This window comes from Mugil cephalus, chromosome 21 (genome assembly GCF_022458985.1).
Source record: "Mugil cephalus isolate CIBA_MC_2020 chromosome 21, CIBA_Mcephalus_1.1, whole genome shotgun sequence".
NCBI classification, from domain to species: Eukaryota; Metazoa; Chordata; class Actinopteri; order Mugiliformes; family Mugilidae; genus Mugil; species Mugil cephalus.
Genome location: NC_061790.1, coordinates 10,474,295 through 10,494,754, shown reverse-complemented (window position 1 = coordinate 10,494,754; position 20,460 = coordinate 10,474,295). Strand labels below are relative to the sequence as shown.

General features: G+C 38.9%; 2 protein-coding genes across 2 annotated transcripts; both read right to left on the bottom strand.

The window, feature by feature from the left end:
- Window positions 1–1,017: 1,017 nt before the first annotated feature.
- LOC124998734 lies at window positions 1,018–3,185 on the bottom strand. The gene is made up of 3 exons (XM_047573233.1): window positions 2,903–3,185; window positions 1,610–2,723; window positions 1,018–1,490 (listed from the first exon to the last, which is right to left on the bottom strand). The coding sequence occupies exons 1-2, from the start codon at window positions 3,070–3,072 to the stop codon at window positions 1,634–1,636; spliced, it is 1,260 nt and encodes a 419-aa protein (XP_047429189.1). The 5' UTR covers window positions 3,073–3,185; the 3' UTR covers window positions 1,018–1,490; window positions 1,610–1,633.
- Window positions 3,186–9,369: 6,184 nt separating this feature from the next.
- LOC124999462 lies at window positions 9,370–20,203 on the bottom strand. Its single transcript, XM_047574378.1, has 4 exons — window positions 19,827–20,203; window positions 19,064–19,647; window positions 10,600–10,730; window positions 9,370–9,525 (listed from the first exon to the last, which is right to left on the bottom strand). The coding sequence occupies exons 1-4, from the start codon at window positions 19,994–19,996 to the stop codon at window positions 9,370–9,372; spliced, it is 1,041 nt and encodes a 346-aa protein (XP_047430334.1). The 5' UTR covers window positions 19,997–20,203.
- Between the last annotated feature and the right edge of the window lie 257 nt (window positions 20,204–20,460).

Below are 20,460 nucleotides of genomic sequence, written 5' to 3'. Positions count from 1 at the left end.
CAGAGTACTGTGGAAAAAATGTGGACGTATGATGATGGAACATTTCTGTGTTTGCTCGAATCTTAGACCTAATATATAAAGGTCAGCGGGAATTTGCTAAAGCATCATATAAAACCATTATATAGGGAGAAATGGACTAACTTGCATATGAAGTGGTTAGAAATGAACCACATTTATCCACACTTATTCATTCTGTGAACACTACATTTCAATTTAAAGAAAAAAAAAGGAAGAGCCAGAGGATATGAATCATATTATATAGTTATAATATATAGGCCACATAAACCCTAATAGGTTAGGTTTAATTGAATTTACTACATATACAAACAAAACAAAAACCAACTCCATCTTTTCATAGTGTTAGTATACTATGAACACAGTACAGTATTTGTGAATAATACGAAATAATTATTAGAAATGTGCATTTTTTATTGTCTAAATAGAAACCAGGCATGTCATGGAGTAAATAAAAACATGGATTTAAATCAAACTCTTTACTCTTGGTAAAAAGATGAACTACAGCCCAAAAAGGTTTTAATGATTCACAATACCAAAATAAATGCATAATGGTCCTTGTTGGCTTTTACATCTCAGGCAAAATGGTGAGTTACTTTTGGAGATTTTATGCATTATCATTGGAGTGAGGTACAGTCTGTGGCTAAATTTGAAACTTGTTTCTTTTATCTTATTACCCGTAAATGGAAAATGTATTCTATCACAAATATTTAACCAGTTTTCATTTATCTCCATACCCAAATCTTTTTCCTTCATTTATTTCTGTTGGAAAACCAAAGTACGGGGCTCCAATGTCAGATTTACAAGCTCACACTCTCTTTGATTGTGTTTTAAAGGATTTAAAATGTGAAAATCTGTGTTTCTATGAAGCTGAAGCAGTATCCGTCCACGTAAATTCCACCATCATATTGAAACTAAAGTATGTACTGTATATAGTCATTTATTGTTTATTATTTGTATTATTTATTATTTTTAACTTGTTATAAAGAAAACTGCAAATAGTTTTTTTTTTTTTTTTTTTTTTTTTATTATTTCGATAGCAGGTGAAGAGAAGTAGTAGTAGTAGGGTGGCAGTAGGGTGGCAGTAGGGTGACGGTGCAGTACAGGCGCCACAGTCAGGAAAAGTCAATCCTTGGCCCTCTGGTTGTCAGGTGGTCCTGGTGTCCAACAAGATGATGGTACGCGCTCAAATTCCTGACCCATTCGTAGGCGTCCTCCTGCTCCACTGGTCTCCGTCTAGCAGATTCCAGCAGAGGAAAAGGTAAACCCACAAACAGGTCAGGAACAGGAAGTGTCCCCACATTCAGGTGACCCCCTCCTCCACTGTTCTCTGACTCGCAGAAACTAGTGAAGAAGAAGGTGTCCCCGGATGTAAGTAACCCCGTCCTCCACTGCTCTCTGACTTGCAGCAATCAGTGGGGGGGGCGGGGAGGGGAAGTGGGTAACCTCCTGCTTGAGCTCTGAGTTGGATTCATCTAGAAAGATAAGATAAGACTTTAGCAACAGAACAACAGCGCAAAATACAAAATACTAGAATACAGTAAAAAAGAGAAACTATAGTACACTATATATGTTAAGGCACAAAAATATTTACCAATGAAGATGTAGATGTTAACTTTTAAAACACCAGGATTGTGGGGCCGTATGTCGGGTAGGTTAAAGTTCTTCCAATTGCTGTGAACATCTCTCTGATGGTGCCAGGCTCCTCGGAGTGTCTCTTCAACTGCTTCTTAAAAGAAGACACGATCAAGTCTTTTACACGTGGATTTTTTAAGATTATAAGTATCCCCACAGTTTTCGTGGAGCAGTGTAGTCTTTTACTGAGGTCCTTGACAATGGCTTTGTCCAGCTCCTTCAACTTGTTTAAGTCGATATTAAAATCTTTGCTGTCGACCTCTTCCAAGATTTTGTCGAACAGTCCCTGGTGGACGTCATCTAGGGAATCTATAGTGTAGGTCATCCCTGACTTTTTAAGGGCTCGTGAAATCAGGTCCTTTGTAACGCTGTTCACGAATATTTCTTCCTTTGCTCTTGAATTCTCGTCAGGGTTCTCGTCAGGTGCAAAGGCGGACACGGAAGCTGTGTCCGGAAGCAAAAAGGCTTCCACAGGTGTCACTGTTTCGTCGGGCATCTGTGTTGGTGTTGGTGGTGACGGTCTGGAAGGTGGCTTTTTGAAGAATCTCTTTATCCTGCTCATTAGAGACACGTTGTGGTCTGGAGCAGGTCTGTCTTCCACACGTTCGGTGACATCACTTTTTGTAGACTCCGTGTCTTCTTGGTCTTCTTGCGTGTGTCTGGGTGTGGAAGTGCCCGGGCTGCATTTCGGCTGCAGCGGCGAATGTCTGGAAATGGCTCTCTTCTTCTCGGTGCACTCTTGAAGCATTTTAATGGCGCGATCAACCATTTCATCCACTGTCATGAGAGTAGTGGTGTACTTTCTATATGGATGCACTGGGTTAGTGCGAAGAAAGTACATGGAGTTGACACACGCTGCTGCTTCTGTGGCCATGATGCTCCTCAAGGAGTCTGAGCTCTCATGGCAGACCTCATCTGGTACGTCCAGAACTTGAGCGAACGCTCGAGGCAGTGCATCCCCCAAACTAGACGACAGGTACTCGGGCGGCTTAACTCCTCTCCTTGCGACCTCTGCCAGCGTTGATTCTATAATGAGCGCCATCATGTTGGATAGCATCTCTGCCAGCATGTACCTTGAGAGAAAGAATAAATAAATAAAGTTATTTTTTGATAAAAAACATATAAAAATATGTAAACATTGGCACATTCAAAAGAAATAATGACTACAAAAAAAACGAATAAATAAAAAAAGACAAAAAAAAACAAAAACTAAACAGAAACATAGCTCATTTGCTCAGAAAAGAAGACGTACCGGGTTTCGTCATCAGGGTTTCCTGAGAGCAAATGCTCCCACTGCTTGGGTTCAATCCATTTGAAGAATGAATCCACAATGGGGCGAATGGTGTCCACTGTGGTAGGAGGAGGGTCCTCTTCCCGGGGACTGGTTGTTTGGTCCATGGCGTTGGATGTCTTCGTTGCCATAACTCAAACTTGGTTTTTGTCTTGAAAATATCTTCTCAAAATAAGGTTTAGTAGTCTCGAACTGTCTTGTAAGTGTAATGTATACGAACTGGATGTCAACGGAAACCGTGAGCTATTTATACCCCTCCGGAATGCTCAGATGCCATAGGACTGTGACATCATCAGTGACTTACTGATGGAATGTGACATCATCAATGTGCTTACTGAGGGCCGGGAGGACTTGATTCTATCCTGAGATCTACCTATCTACAGTATAAAATCAATAATTCAATAAATAAAAAGTCTTGGAAACTGATTTCCACAAAATACTGTGAATGAATTTAAAGTATACAATCTGAATCAGAAACAATTTCAGAAATTTGAGCCAGAAACACTATATAAAATAGTAGAAATACTGTGCACAGGTCACAGCTTGGAGATACAAAACGCAAAACACACTATTACAAACACTATTAACACTATTAAAACTTACTTGGCATTTCTAAGTTCACGTGCAATGATACGAAATCTTTGAATATTACGTGGAAATATAATACATACAAATATATAATAAAACTTACTCTTCCCACACAAATGATTATCCATGCTTGCTTCCATTTTAGACTCTCATTTCATAACTGCCTCTTCCACTAGTTAATGGTTTGCATGGTTAAAGGCACTTAATGTCAATACATACAACACATTTAGATGTGCATTTAGATGTACGACAAAATACGGAGATATTTACTCGGTTCTGATCAGCGTTATCTACATTGTGCGAACATTCATTTATATAAACAGTACAGGTCCTATGTTCAGTCGTTGACATCCACTGTTGACAGCTCTGCCAAATAAAACCCTAATAATATTATGTGCACATGTTGGGCATCTAGGCTAAGTGCTGTGTTCTTCAAAACCCATCGAAATAAATAATAAACGAATGACATGATTAGGACAAAAACAAGATACTAAACCATTAAGCGATAATGTAAGATATTTAAGTTTTATGATATGTGGAAAAAATTGACTATATTAATTTTGTTGCAATTTAACAAATATTAAAGAGTAATTTGTAAAGCATATAAAAACCCTTATATAGGATAATGATAACTCATTAATGTTAAAAAAATAACAACATTATTCTTATAATTATTTAAGAAAAAAAAAGGAAAGCAGGGTATGAATCATATATAGTATAATATAGGCACTAACAAAGTTAGTTAATGAATTTATAATATACAACAAAAAACATCATTTCATATTAGAATATGAATAATTTGTATAAACGATATTTAGAAATTGATTTTATGTTATGAACAGCATCTGGAAATAACTGGTTTTAACTTTTATCTGGTAAAAAATAACTACAGCAAAAAGTTTTTATTCAATCCATATCTATGGCTGTTGTTTAATCTCAGCAAAATGGTAATTCTTTTGGATTTTAGCTATATTGATAGACAGTTTGTCAATTTATTTTTTTTTTATGTAATGAAATTTTTAATTTTACATTCATATCTTTATTTCTTCTTTTCTGTTGGACTAGTAGGGTAAATTTTTAACTATTTTTTTTTTAGATTAATGTGAAAATGTATTAGTGTCCAGAATTCCATATAACTAATTGTACTGTATGATTTAGTTATATTTTCTGTTAAAAGAAACGCAATAGTTTTTTTTTAGATATCGAAGAGGAAGGAAGAGGTCAGGTGCGTAGTGCATAGTACGTGCAGAAGCACGAGAAAAGTAATCCTTGGCTGTGAGTAGTGTTCAAAGATGATGATTTAATTCGACCCATTGAGTCTATCTCATGGCCTTGATTCAGCAGGAAGTAACCCAAAAAGTAGGACGGAGTGTCCCCAGTTAGGACCCCCTCCCACTGTTCTCTTACCTCGCAGCTTCTAGTGTAGAGAAGGTGTCCCCGGATTGTACCTCTCCAATGCTCTCTGTTGCAGCAATCATGGGGGACGGGGGGAAGTGGTCTCGTTGAGTCTGGTTGGTTCATCAGAAAGTATGCTTCAACGACACCCAATAAAACAGAAACGTAAATAAGGAATATGTACCAATAAGGACAAATATTCCAGAAGAGAAGTTACTTTTAAAACCGTTGTGGGCCTTGCGGGAGTAGTTCCAATTGTTAACACTCTGAGGTGCACCTCGAGGTCTTCATGTCTTAAAACCATCATTTTTCACGTGATTTTTAAGATAAAGATCCAATTTCGGAGCATGATTTACTAGGCCTTGAAATGCTTGCATAACTGTTTAAGTCGAATAAAATTCTCAACCTCAAATTTTGTCGAACAGTCCCTGGGGCGTCATAGGGATCTTAGGGTCATCTATTTTAGGCTGAAATGGTCCTTGGTACTGTTAGAATATCTTCTTGCTTGATTCTGTCAGGGTTTGTCGGGCAAAGCGCAGAACTGTGTCGGAGCAAAAAGCTCAGTTACGTTGTGTCGTGTGGTTTGTGGACGTCTGGAAGTGGCTTTTGAAGAACTCTTCATTAGCCTTAGTTTTCGTGATCGTTCGCTGAGTGAATCTCGTCACTTGAGATAGCGCACCATTCACATCATGATATTGATTCATGATCATGTATGAAAATAATATTAAATCTTTCGATATCCGCTGCTCCATCAACCTCGTTCAGAAGACAACAGAGTGCATAATGAGAATCGGTCCCTGCACTCTGGTATCTTAAACAGTTTCGCTGACCTGGGAATAATAAAATTATAATTAAAATTGAACTGAATAGAATAACCAAAAAAAAAATAAAAAAAAAAACACAGAACACTGCAAAAAGAGTAGTTACAGTCTGGAATGCCGTGGATCTTGAATATCCAAATGGCAGGATTGAAAGCTTCAGTTTGGATGGCTATGTTGAACACGTTTCAAAATCTCTAATATTATTAATTGTAAGTGTAATATCAACAACACTATTATACTCAGTCAGTCTAATTAATCATCAGTGACTTCCATGGAATTGTGACATCATCAGTGACTTACTGATGGAATGTGACATCATCAATGAGGGCCGGGAGGACTTGATTCTATCCTGAGATCTACCTATCTACAGTATAAAATCAATAATTCAATAAATAAAAAGTCTTGGAAACTGATTTCCACAAAATACTGTGAATGAATTTAAAGTATACAATCTGAATCAGAAACAATTTCAGAAATTTGAGCCAGAAACACTATATAAAATAGTAGAAATACTGTGCACAGGTCACAGCTTGGAGATACAAAACGCAAAACACACTATTACAAACACTATTAACACTATTAAAACTTACTTGGCATTTCTAAGTTCACGTGCAATGATACGAAATCTTTGAATATTACGTGGAAATATAATACATACAAATATATAATAAAACTTACTCTTCCCACACAAATGATTATCCATGCTTGCTTCCATTTTAGACTCTCATTTCATAACTGCCTCTTCCACTAGTTAATGGTTTGCATGGTTAAAGGCACTTAATGTCAATACATACAACACATTTAGATGTGCATTTAGATGTACGACAAAATACGGAGATATTTACTCGGTTCTGATCAGCGTTATCTACATTGTGCGAACATTCATTTATATAAACAGTACAGGTCCTATGTTCAGTCGTTGACATCCACTGTTGACAGCTCTGCCAAATAAAACCCTAATAATATTATGTGCACATGTTGGGCATCTAGGCTAAGTGCTGTGTTCTTCAAAACCCATCGAAATAAATAATAAACGAATGACATGATTAGGACAAAAACAAGCATACATGAGCAACCACATTAAGCAGCATAATGTAAAGATATTTTAAGTTTTTACTCAGAGTACTGTGGAAAAAATGTGGACGTATGATGATGGAACATTTCTGTGTTTGCTCGAATCTTAGACCTAATATATAAAGGTCAGCGGGAATTTGCTAAAGCATCATATAAAACCCATTATATAGGGAGAAATGGACTAACTTGCATATGAAGTGGTTAGAAATGAACCACATTTATCCACACTTATTCATTCTGTGAACACTACATTTCAATTTAAAGAAAAAAAAAGGAAGAGCCAGAGGATATGAATCATATTATATAGTTATAATATATAGGCCACATAAACCCTAATAGGTTAGGTTTAATTGAATTTACTACATATACAAACAAAACAAAAACCAACTCCATCTTTTCATAGTGTTAGTATACTATGAACACAGTACAGTATTTGTGAATAATACGAAATAATTATTAGAAATGTGCATTTTTTATTGTCTAAATAGAAACCAGGCATGTCATGGAGTAAATAAAAACATGGATTTAAATCAAACTCTTTACTCTTGGTAAAAAGATGAACTACAGCCCAAAAAGGTTTTAATGATTCACAATACCAAAATAAATGCATAATGGTCCTTGTTGGCTTTTACATCTCAGGCAAAATGGTGAATTACTTTTGGAGATTTTATGCATTATCATTGGAGTGAGGTACAGTCTGTGGCTAAATTTGAAACTTGTTTCTTTTATCTTATTACCCGTAAATGGAAAATGTATTCTATCACAAATATTTAACCAGTTTTCATTTATCTCCATACCCAAATCTTTTTCCTTCATTTATTTCTGTTGGAAAAGCAAAGTACGGGGCTCCAATGTCAGATTTACAAGCTCACACTCTCTTTGATTGTGTTTTAAAGGATTTAAAATGTGAAAATCTGTGTTTCTATGAAGCTGAAGCAGTATCCGTCCACGTAAATTCCACCATCATATTGAAACTAAAGTATGTACTGTATATAGTCATTTATTGTTTATTATTTGTATTATTTATTATTTTTAACTTGTTATAAAGAAAACTGCAAATAGTTTTTTTTTTTTTTTTTTTTTTTATTATTTCGATAGCAGGTGAAGAGAAGTAGTAGTAGTAGGGTGGCAGTAGGGTGGCAGTAGGGTGACGGTGCAGTACAGGCGCCACAGTCAGGAAAAGTCAATCCTTGGCCCTCTGGTTGTCAGGTGGTCCTGGTGTCCAACAAGATGATGATACGTGCTCACATTCCCGACCCATTCGTAGGCGTCCTCCTGCTCCACTGGTCTCCGTCTAGCAGATTCCAGCAGAGGAAAAGGTAAACCCACAAACAGGTCAGGAACAGGAAGTGTCCCCACATTCAGGTGACCCCCTCCTCCACTGTTCTCTGACTCGCAGCAACTAGTGAAGAAGAAGGTTCCCCGATGTAAGTAACCCGTCCTCCACTGCTCTCTGACTTGCAGCAATCAGTGGGGGGGACGGAGGGAAGTGGGTAACCTCTGCTTGAGCTCTGAGTTGGATTCATCTAGAAGATAAGATAAGACTTTAGCAACAGAACACAGCGCAAAATACAAAATACTAAATACAGTAAAATAAGAGAAACTAAGTACACTATAATGTTAAGGCACAAAAATATTTACCAATGAAGATGTAGATGTTAACTTTTAAAACACCGGATTGTGGGGCCGATGTCGGGTAGGTTAAAGTTCTTCCAATTGCTGTGAACATCTCTCTGATGGTGCCAGGCTCCTCGAGTGTCTCTTCAACTGCTTCTTAAAAGAAGAACGATCAAGTCTTTTCACGTGGATTTTTAAGATTATAAGTATCCCACAGTTTTCGGAGCATGTAGTCTTTTACTGAGGTCCTTGACAATGGCTTTGTCCACTCCTTCAACTTGTTTAAGTCGATATTAAAATCTTTGCTGTCGACCTCTTCCAGATTTTGTCGAACAGTCCCTGGTGGACGTCATCTAGGAATCTATAGTGTAGGTCATCCCTGACTTTTTAAGGGCTCGTGAAATCAGGTCCTTGTAACGCTGTTCACGAATATTTCTTCCTTTGCTCTTGAATTCTCGTCAGGGTTCTCGTCAGTGCAAAGGCGGACACGGAAGCTGTGTCCGGAGCAAAAAGGCTTCACAGTGTCACCGTTTCGTCGGGATCTGTGTTGGTGTGTGTGACGGTCTGGAAGGTGGCTTTTGAAGAATCTCTTTATCCTGCTCATTAGAGACACGTTGTGGTCTGGAGCAGGTCTGTTTCCACACGTTCGTGACACACTTTTTGTAGACTCCGTGTCTTCTTGTCTTCTTGCGTGTGTCTGGTGTGAAGTGCCGGGTGCATTTCGGCTGCGCGGCGAATGTCTGGAAATGGCTCTCTTCTTCTCGGCACTCTTGAAGCATTTTAATGCGCGATCAACATTTCATCCACTGTCATGAGAGTAGTGGTGTACTTTCTATATGAGCACTGGGTTAGTGCAAAAAGTACATGGAGTTGACACACGCTGCTGTTCTGTGGCCAGATGCTCTCAAGGAGTCTGAGCTCTCATGGCAGACCTCATCTGGTACGTCCAGAACTGAGCGAACGCTCAGGCAGTGCATCCCCCAAACTAGACGACAGGTACTCGGGCGGCTTAACTCTCTCTTGCGACCTTGCCAGCGTTGATTCTATAATGAGCGCCATCATGTTGATAGCATCTCTGCCAGCATGTACCTTGAGAGAAAGAATAAATAAATAAAGTTATTTTGATAAAAAACATATAAAATATGTAAACATTGCACATTCAAAGAATAATGACTACAAAAAAAACAATAAATAAAAAAAGACAAAAAAACAAAAACTAAACAGAAACATAGCTCATTTGCTCAGAAAAGAAGACGTACCGGGTTTCGTCATCGTTTCCTGAGAGCAATGCTCCACGTGGTCAATATTTGAAAATGAATCCACATGGCAATGGTGTCATGTGTAAGGGTCATGGTAACTATGAAACATCATATTGTGAAAACGATAATAGAAATGCATTTTATTTTAAATAAACAGATGTCTGGATAATAAACAGATTTAAATCAAACCTTCTCTGGTAAAAATGACTACAGCCCAAAGGTTAATGATCACAATACCAAAATAAATGCAAATGCTTGTGGCTTTTACATCTCAGCAAATGTGAATACTTTGGAGATTTTATCATTATCATTGGAGTGGGTAGTTGTGCTAAATTTGAAACTTTCTTTTATCTTATACCCGTAAAGAAAATGTATTATCACAATATTTAACAGTTATTTATCTCATACCCAAATCTTTCTTCATTTATTCGTTGGAAAACAAAGTAGGGCTCCAATGTCAATTACAAGCTCACATCTCTTGATTGTTTTTAAAGGATTTAATGTGAAAATCTGTGTTCTATGAAGTGAAGCAGTATCGTCCACGTAATCCACCATCATATTGAACTAAGTAGTATGTATATAGTCATTATTGTTTATTATTTTATTATTATTATTTTTAATTGTTATAAAAACTGCAATATTTTTTTTTTTTTTTTTTATATTTCGATAGAGGTGAGAAAGTAGTAGAGGGTGGATAGGTGGCAGTAGGTGACGTGCAGTACAGGCCCACAGTCAGGAAAAGCAATCCTTGCCTTGGTTGTAGTGTCTGTGTCAACAAGAGATGTACTGCTCAATTCCACCCATTCGTGGCGTCTCCTGCTCACTGTCTCCGTCTACAATTCAGCAGAGAAAGGTAACCCACAACAGGTCAGAACAGAAGGCCACATCAGTGACCCCTCCTCACTGTTCTCGACTCGCGCATAGTGAAGAAGGTGTCCCGATGTAAGTAACCGTCCTCCACGCTCTCTGACTTGCAGCAATCAGTGGGGGACGGAGGGAAGTGGTAACCTCCGCTTGAGCTCTGAGTTGGATCATCTAGAAGATAAGAAAGACTTTAGCACAGAACAACGCGCAAAATACAAAATACTAGATACAGTAAAATAAGAGAACATAGTACACTAATATTTAAGGCACAAAAATATTTACAATGAAGATGTAATGTTAACTTTAAACACCAGATTGTGGGGCCGTATGTCGGGTAGTAAGTTCTTCCAATTGCTGTGAACATCTCTTGATGGTGCCAGGCTCCTGAGTGTCTCTCAACGCTTCTTAAAAGAAGACACATCAAGTCTTTACACGTGATTTTTTAAGATTATAATATCCCACGTTTTCGGGAGCATGTAGTCTTTTACTGAGGTCCTTGACAATGCTTGTCCAGCTCCTTCAACTTGTTAGTCATATTAAATCTTGCTGTCGACCTTTCAGATTTGTCGAACGTCCCTGGTGACTCACTAGGGAATCTATAGTGTAGTCATCCTGACTTTTTAAGGCTCGTGAAATCAGGTCCTTGTAACGCTGTTCACGAATATTCTTCCTTTGCTCTTGATTCTCGTCAGGGTTCTGTCAGTGCAAGGCGGACACGGAGCGTGTCGGAAGCAAAAAGCTTCACAGGTCACCGTTTCGTCGCATCTGTGTTGGTGTTGGTGGACGTCTGGAAGTGCTTTGAAGAATCTCTTATCCTGCTCATAGACACTTGTGGTTGGAGCAGGTCTGTCTTCCACACTTCGGGACTCACTTTGTAACCGTGTCTTCTTGGTTTCTGCGTGGTTGTGTGGAAGTGCCGGCTGCATTCGCTGCGCGGCGAATTCTGGAAATGGCTCTCTTCTTCTCGTGCACTCTTGAAGCATTTTAATGGCGCGATCAACCATTCATCACTGTCAGAGTAGTGGTGTACTTTCATATGGATGCACTGGGTAGTGCGAAAATACATGGAGTTGACACACCTGCTGCTTTGTGCCATGATGCCCAAGGATCTGAGCTTCATGCAGACCTCATCTGTACGTCCAGAACTTGAGCGAAGCTCGAGCGTGCATCCCAATGAGACAGTACTCGGCTTACTCCTCTCTGCGACCTCTGCCGCGTGATCATAATGAGCGCATCAGTTGGATAGCATCTCTGCGCAGTACCTTGAGAGAAAGAAAAAATAATTATTTTTTGATAAAAAACATATAAAAATATTAACAGGCACATTCAAAAGAAATAATGACTAAAAAAAAACGAATAATAAAAAACAAAAAAACAAAAAACAGAACAAGTCATTCTCAGAAACGGGTTGTCATCAGGGTTTCTGGAGAAATGCTCCACGTTGGGTCAACTTGAGATAATCAAAACAAAACCAACTCCATTTTTCATAGTGTTAGTACTATGAACAGTACAGTATTTGTGAATAATACGAAATAATTATAGAAATGTGCATTTTTATGTCTAATAGAACCAGGCATTCTGAGTAATAAAAACATGGATTAAATCAAACTCTTACTCTGTAAAGATGAAACAGCCCAAAAGGTTATGATTCACAATACCAAAAAAATGCATAATGGTCCTTGTTGGCTTTACATCTCAGGCAAAATGGTGAATTACTTTTGGAGATTTTATGCATTATCATTGGAGTGAGGTAAAGTCTGTGGCTAAATTGAACTTGTTTCTTTATTTATTACCCGTAATGGAAAATGTATTCTATCACAAAATTTAACCAGTTTCATTTATCTCTACCCAAATCTTTTTCTTCATTTATTTCTGTTGGAAAACAAAGTACGGGGCTCAATGTCGATTTACAACTCAACTCTCTTTGATTGTGTTTAAAGGATTTAAAATGTGAAATCTGTGTTTCTATGAAGCTGAAGCAGTATCGTCCACGTAAATTCACCATCATATGAACTAAGTATGTACTGATTGTCATTTATGTTTATTTGTATTATTTATTATTTAATTGTTATAAGAACTGCAAATAGTTTTTTTTTTTTTTTTTTTTTTCGAGCAGGGAAGAGAAGTAGTATAGTAGGTGGCAGAGGTGGCAGTAGGGTGACGGTGCAGTACAGGCGCCACATCAGGAAAAGTCAATCTTGCCTCTGGTTGTCGGTGGCCTGGTGTCCAAAAGATGATGATACGCTCAATTCCCGACCATTCGTGGCGTCCTCCTGCTCCACTGGTCTCGTCTAGCAGATTCCAGCAGAGGAAGTAACCCACAAACAGGTCAGGAACAGAAGGTCCCACATTCAGGTGACCCCCTCCACTGTTCTCTGACCGCAGCAACTAGTGAAGAAGAAGTGTCCCGATGTAAGTACCCCGTCCCACTGCTCTCTGACTTGCAGCAATCAGTGGGGGACGGGAGGGGAAGTGGTAACCTCCTGCTGAGCTCTGAGTTGGATTATCTAAAAGATAAGATAAGACTTTAGCAAAGAACAACAGCGCAAAATAAAAATCTAGAACAGTAAAATAGAGAATATAGTACACTATATATGTTAAGGCACAAATATTACCAATGAAGATGTAGATGTTAACTTTTAACACCAGGATTGTGGGCGTATTCGGGTAGGTTAAGTTCTTCAATGCTGTGAAATCTCTCTGATGGTGCAGGTCCTCGAGTGTCTCTTCAACTGCTTCTTAAAGAAGCACGATCAAGTCTTACACGTGGATTTTAAGATTATAAGTATCCCACAGTTTTCGTGGAGCAGTGTAGTCTTTTACTGAGGTCCTTGACAAGCTTGTCAGCTCCTTCAATTGTTTAAGTCGTATTAAAATCTTGCTGTCGACTCTTCAAGATTTTGTCGAACAGTCCCTGTGGACGTCACTAGGGAATCTATAGTGTAGTCATCCTGATTTAGGGCCGTGAATCAGGTCCTTGTAACGCGTTCACAATATTTCTTCCTTTGCTCTTGATCTCGTCAGGTTCTCGTAGGTGCAAAGGCGGACCGGAAGCTGTGTCGGAGCAAAAAGGCTTCCACAGGTGTCACGTTCGTCGGGCTCTGTGTTGGTGTTGGTGGTGACGGTCGGAAGGTGGTTTTTGAAGATCTCTTTATCCGCTCATAGAGACCGTTGTGGTCTGGAGCAGGTCTGTCTTCCACAGTTCGGTGACATCACTTTTTGTGATCCGTGTCTTCTTGGTCTTCTTGGTGTTCTGGGTGTGGAAGTGCGGGCTGCATTCGGCTGCGCGGCGAATGCTGGAATGGCTCTCTCTTCGGCACTCTTGAAGCATTTAATGCGCGATCAACATTTCATCCCTGTCTGAGATGTGGTGTATTTCTATATGGATGCACTGGGTTAGTGCGAAAAAGTACATGGAGTGACACACGCTGCTGTTCTGTGGCCATGATGCTCCTCAAGGATCTGACTCTATGCAGACTCATTGGTACGTCCGACTTGAGCGACGCTCGAGGCAGTGCATCCCAACTAGAGACAGTACTCGGGCGGCTTAACTCTCTCTGCGACCTTGCCAGCGTTGATTCTATAATGAGCGCCATTGTTGGATGATCTCTGCCGCATGTACTTGAGAGAAAGAATAAAAAATAAAGTTATTTTGATAAAAAAAAATAAATATGTAAACATTGGCAATTCAAAAGAAAAATGACTACAAAAAAAACGATAATAAAAAAAGACAAAAAAAAACAAAACTAAACAGAAACTAGTATTGCTCAGAAGAAGATACCGGTTTCGTCATCAGGGTTTCCTGAGAGCAAATGCCCCACTGCTTGGTTCAATCATTTGAAGAATGAACCACAATGGGCGAATGTGTCCACTGTGGTAGGAGAGGGTCCTCTTCCGGACTGGTTGTTGGTCCTGGTTGTGTCTTGTGCCATAATAACTTGGTTTTGTCTGAAAATATCTCTCAAATAGGTATATTCGAACTTGTAAGTGTAGATAACGAGTCACGAAACCGTAGCTATTACCTCGGATGTAAGCAAGGACTGTGCATCATCATGATTACGTGAATGGACTCCAATGGGCCGAGACTTGATTTATCTGATCTACTATCTACATATAATCATAATCATAATAAAGTCTGAAACGATTTCACAATACTGAATGATAATACAATGACAAACATCAGAATTAGCAAACATAAATAGTAAATAGGCAGGTCACACTTGGAGAAAAACCAAACCACATTACAACCTAACACTATAAACTTATTGCTCAGTTAGTCAATATAAACTATATTACGAAATATATATACAAATATAATAAACTACCTTCCACAATGATTACTGCTGTTCCTTACTTATTTCATACTCTCTTCAAGTATGGTTATGTAAGCCTTAATGCAATAATACAACAATTGATGTACGACAAATACGAGTATACCGGTTGATCAGCGTTCTACTTGTGCGAATCTTTATAAAACGTAAGTCTATTCGTGTTGACATCCACTGTTGACAGCTTGCAAAAAAACAATAATAGCATGTGGATCTAGCTATGCTTGTCTTAAACCATCGAATAAAAAAACGATGAATGATTAGACAAACAAGTACTGCAAATTAACGCATAATTAAGAATTTAAGTTTACCATAGTGAAAATGTGAGTATGGGATCTGGTTTGCTCAATTTACTATATAAGGCACGGATTTCTAAGCTCAAAAACCATTTATGGAAAGACTAACTTAATGAAGTGTAATGACCACTTTCCCATTTATCTGTAACCTACATCAATTAAGAAAAAAAAAGAAACCAGGATAATCATTTTAGTAAATAGCACAACATAGGTTAGTTATGAATTAAATACAACAAACAAACCACTCATTTTAGTTGAACAAACATACAGTATTGTGAAATACAAAATATAAATGTGCATTTTATTGTAATAGAACAGCAGTCATGTAATAAACATGATTAATCAATCTTTATCTTGTAAAAGATGAACACCCAAAAGGTTATATACAATACAAATAAAGCATATGTCCTTGCTTTTAACCAGCAAGGTAATACTTTGGGATTATCTTATCATTGAGTGAGTAGCGTGGCTATTGAACTTGTTTCTTATCTATACCGTAATGGAAAAGTTCTCAATATAAATTTCATACCCAACAATCTTTTCTCTATTTGTGAACAAGACGGCCATAATTTAGTCACTCTTTGATTGTTTTAAGATTAAATGTGAAAATCGTGTTCTTACGAACAACGTCCACTAAATCACACTATTGAATAAGTATGACGTATTAGTCTTATGTTTATATTTGTATTATATTTTACTTTATAGAAAACGCAAATTTTTTTTTTTTTTTTTTTTATTCTAGGTAGAAATATATAGGTGCGTAGGGGGCGTGGTGACGGCGTAGGGCACACAGAAGCAATCTTGCCTGGTGTAGTGGTCCTGGTGTCACAGAGAGTGGCAACACCCATTGTGGTCTCTGCTCTGTCGTCTACATTCCAGAGAAAGGAAACCCACAAACGTAGACGAAGTGTCCCTTCAGTGACCCCCCCATTTCCCCGCACAACTGAAGAAGGTTCCGGTGAGTACCGTCTCCACGCTCTCGATTGAAACATGGGGAGGGGGGAATGGGTACCCGTTGAGTCTGATTGTTCATCTAGAAATAAGAAACTAGCACAAAAACACGCAAATACAAAATCTAGAACAGAAATAAGGAACTATAGTACATATATGTTAAGCACAAAATATTAATGAAATGATTTAACTTAACCAGTGTGGCCGTATGTAGGTAGTTTCAATTGTGACATTCTTGAGTGCAGGTCTCGGATGTCTTCAACCTTTTAAAGAACACGATAGTCTTCATGTTTTAAGATATAAGTACCACAGTTTGGCTGGTCTTTACTGAGCCTGACATGGCTTTGTCCAGCCTTCAACTTGTTTACGTTAAAATCTTGTGTCGACCTCCAAATTGTCGACAGCCTGGCCTTAGAACTGTGAGGTCTCTGACTTTAGCTCGGAAACAGTCCTGTAACGTGTCACGATATTTCTCTTTCTATCTTCAGTTTGTCAGGGAGGGCACGAGCTGTGTCGGAGCAAAGGCTTCCGTTCACGTTCGCGGGCATTGGTGGTTGTGGTGAGGTCTGGAGGTGCTTTGAAGACTATCCTGTCATTAAGACTTGTGGTCTGAGCAGGTCTGCTTCACACTTGTGACCATTTGTGACTCGTGTTCTGTCTCTGCTGGTGGTGAAGTCGGCTGCTTTCGCGCGCGCGAATGTGGAAAGCTTCTTTTCGTGCCCTGAGATTTATGCGCGATCAACATTCTCACTAGAGTATGTGTACTTATATGATCACGGTATGCGAAAGTACATGATTGACACTGTCTGCCGTGCTCCCAGGATGATCTATGCAGACTCTGTCGCCAAATTAGCAGCTCGAGGCATGTCCAAACTAACGAGGTACTCGCGTTAACTCCTCTGCGACCCTGCCGTGATCATAATAGGCACATGTGATGCATCTGCCAGACTTGAGGAAGAAAAAAATAAGTATTTTGATAAAACATATAAAGTAAACATGGACATTCAAAGATAATGAACAAAAAAAACATAAAAAAAAGACAAAAAAAACAAAACAACAGAACATAGCTATGTCAGAAAAATCCGGTTGTCATCAGTTCCTGAAGCAATGCCAGCTTGGGTTACATTGAGATGAATCCAAATGGCGATGGTGTCACGTGGAGGAGGTCCTTCGGAGTTGTTCCAATAGGTTAGTTTAATTGATTTACACATATACAACAAACAAAAACCAACTCCATCTTTTCATAGTGTTAGTAACTATGAACAGTACAGTATTTTGTGAATAATACGAAATAATTATTAGAAATGTGCATTTTATTGTCTAAATAGAAACCAGCATGTCATGGAAAATAAAAACATGGATTTAAATCAAACTCTTTACTCTTGGTAAAAAGATGAACTACAGCCCAAAAAGGTTTTATGATCACATACCAAAATAAATGCATAATGGTCCTTGTTGGCTTTACATCTCAGGCAAAATGTGAATTACTTTGAGATTTTTGCATTATCATTGGATGAGGTAAGTCTGTGCTAATTTGAAATTGTTTCTTTATTTATTACCCGTAAATGGAAAATGTATTCTATCACAAATATTTAACCAGTTTTCATTATCTCCATACCCAAATCTTTTTCCTTCATTATTTCTGTTGGAAAACAAGTACGGGGCTCCAATGTCAGATTTACAAGCTCACACTCTCTTGATTGTTTTTAAAGATTTAAAATGTGAAAATCTGTGTTCTATGAAGCTGAAGCAGTATCCGTCCACGTAAATTCCACCATCATATTGAAACTAAAGTATGTACTGTATATAGTCATTTATTGTTTATTATTTGTATTATTTATTATTTTTAACTTGTTATAAAGAAAACGCAAATAGTTTTTTTTTTTTTTTTTTTTTTTTATATTTCGATAGCAGGTGAAGAGAAGTAGTATAGTAGTAGGGTGCAGTAGGGTGACGGTGCAGTACAGGCGCCACAGTCAGGAAAAGTCATCCTTGCCTCTGGTTGTCAGTGTCCTGGTGTCCACAAGATGATGTACGGCTCACATCCCGACCCATTCGTGGCTCCTCCTGCTCCACTGTCTCCGTCTAGCAGATTCCAGCAGAGGAAAAGGTAAACCACAAACAGGTCAGAACAGGAAGTGTCCCACATTCAGTGACCCCCTCCTCCACTGTTCCTGACTCGCAGCAACTAGTGAAGAAGAAGGTGTCCCCATGTAAGTAACCTCCTCCACTGCTCTCTGACTTGCAGCAATCAGTGGGGGGACGGGAGGGGAAGTGGGTAACCTCCTGCTTGACTCTGAGTTGGATTCATCTAGAAAGATAAGATAAGACTTTAGCAACAAACAACAGCGCAAAATACAAAATACTAGAATACAGTAAAATAAGAGAAACTATAGTACACTAATATGTTAAGGCACAAAAATATTTACCAATGAAATTAGAGTTAACTTTTAAAACACCAGATTGTGGGGCCGTATGTCGGGTAGGTAAGTTCTTCCAATTGCTGTGAACATCTCTCTGATGGTGCCAGGCTCCTCGAGTGTTCTTCAACTGCTTCTTAAAAGAAGACACGATCAAGTCTTTTACACGTGGATTTTTTAAGATTATAAGTATCCCCACAGTTTTCGTGGAGCAGTGTAGTCTTTACTGAGGTCCTTGACAATGGCTTTGTCCAGCTCCTTCACTTGTTAAGTCGATATTAAAATCTTTGCTGTCGACCTCTCCAAGATTTTGTCGAACAGTCCCTGGTGACGTCATCTAGGGAATCTATAGTGTAGGTCATCCCTGACTTTTAAGGCTCGTGAAATCAGTCCTTTGTAACGCTGTTCACGAATATTTCTTCCTTGCTCTTGAATTCTCGTCAGGGTTCTCGTCGGTGCAAAGGCGGACACGGAAGCTGTGTCCGAGCAAAAGGCTTCCACAGGTTCACCGTTTCGTCGGGCATCTTGGGTTGTGGTGACGGTCTGAAGGTGGCTTTTGAAGAATCTCTTTATCCTGCTCATTAGAGACACGTTGTGGTCTGGAGCAGGTCTGTCTTCCACACGTTCGGTGACATCACTTTTTGTAGACTCCGTGTCTTCTTGGTCTTCTTGCGTGTGTCTGGGTGTGGAAGTGCCCGGGCTGCATTTCGGCTGCAGCGGCGAATGTCTGGAAATGGCTCTCTTCTTCTCGGTGCACTCTTGAAGCATTTTAATGGCGCGATCAACCATTTCATCCACTGTCATGAGAGTAGTGGTGTACTTTCTATATGGATGCACTGGGTTAGTGCGAACAAAGTACATGGAGTTGACACACGCTGCTGCTTCTGTGGCCATGATGCTCCTCAAGGAGTCTGAGCTCTCATGGCAGACCTCATCTGGTACGTCCAGAACTTGAGCGAACGCTCGAGGCAGTGCATCCCCCAAACTAGACGACAGGTACTCGGGCGGCTTAACTCCTCTCCTTGCGACCTCTGCCAGCGTTGATTCTATAATGAGCGCCATCATGTTGGATAGCATCTCTGCCAGCATGTACCTTGAGAGAAAGAATAAATAAATAAAGTTATTTTTTGATAAAAAACATATAAAAATATGTAAACATTGGCACATTCAAAAGAAATAATGACTACAAAAAAAACGAATAAATAAAAAAAGACAAATAAAAACAAAAACTAAACAGAAACATAGCTCATTTGCTCAGAAAAGAAGACGTACCGGGTTTCGTCATCAGGGTTTCCTGAGAGCAAATGCTCCCACTGCTTGGGTTCAATCCATTTGAAGAATGAATCCACAATGGGGCGAATGGTGTCCACTGTGGTAGGAGGAGGGTCCTCTTCCCGGGGACTGGTTGTTTGGTCCATGGCGTTGGATGTCTTCGTTGCCATAACTCAAACTTGGTTTTTGTCTTGAAAATATCTTCTCAAAATAAGGCTTAGTAGTCTCGAACTGTCTTGTAAGTGTAATGTATACGAACTGGATGTCAACGGAAACCGTGAGCTATTTATACCCCTCCGGAATGCTCAGATGCCATAGGACTGTGACATCATCAGTGACTTACTGATGGAATGTGACATCATCAATGTGGGCCGGGAGGACTTGATTCTATCCTGAGATCTACCTATCTACAGTATAAAATCAATAATTCAATAAATAAAAAGTCTTGGAAACTGATTTCCACAAAATACTGTGAATGAATTTAAAGTATACAATCTGAATCAGAAACAATTTCAGAAATTTGAGCCAGAAACACTATATAAAATAGTAGAAATACTGTGCACAGGTCACAGCTTGGAGATACAAAACGCAAAACACACTATTACAAACACTATTAACACTATTAAAACTTACT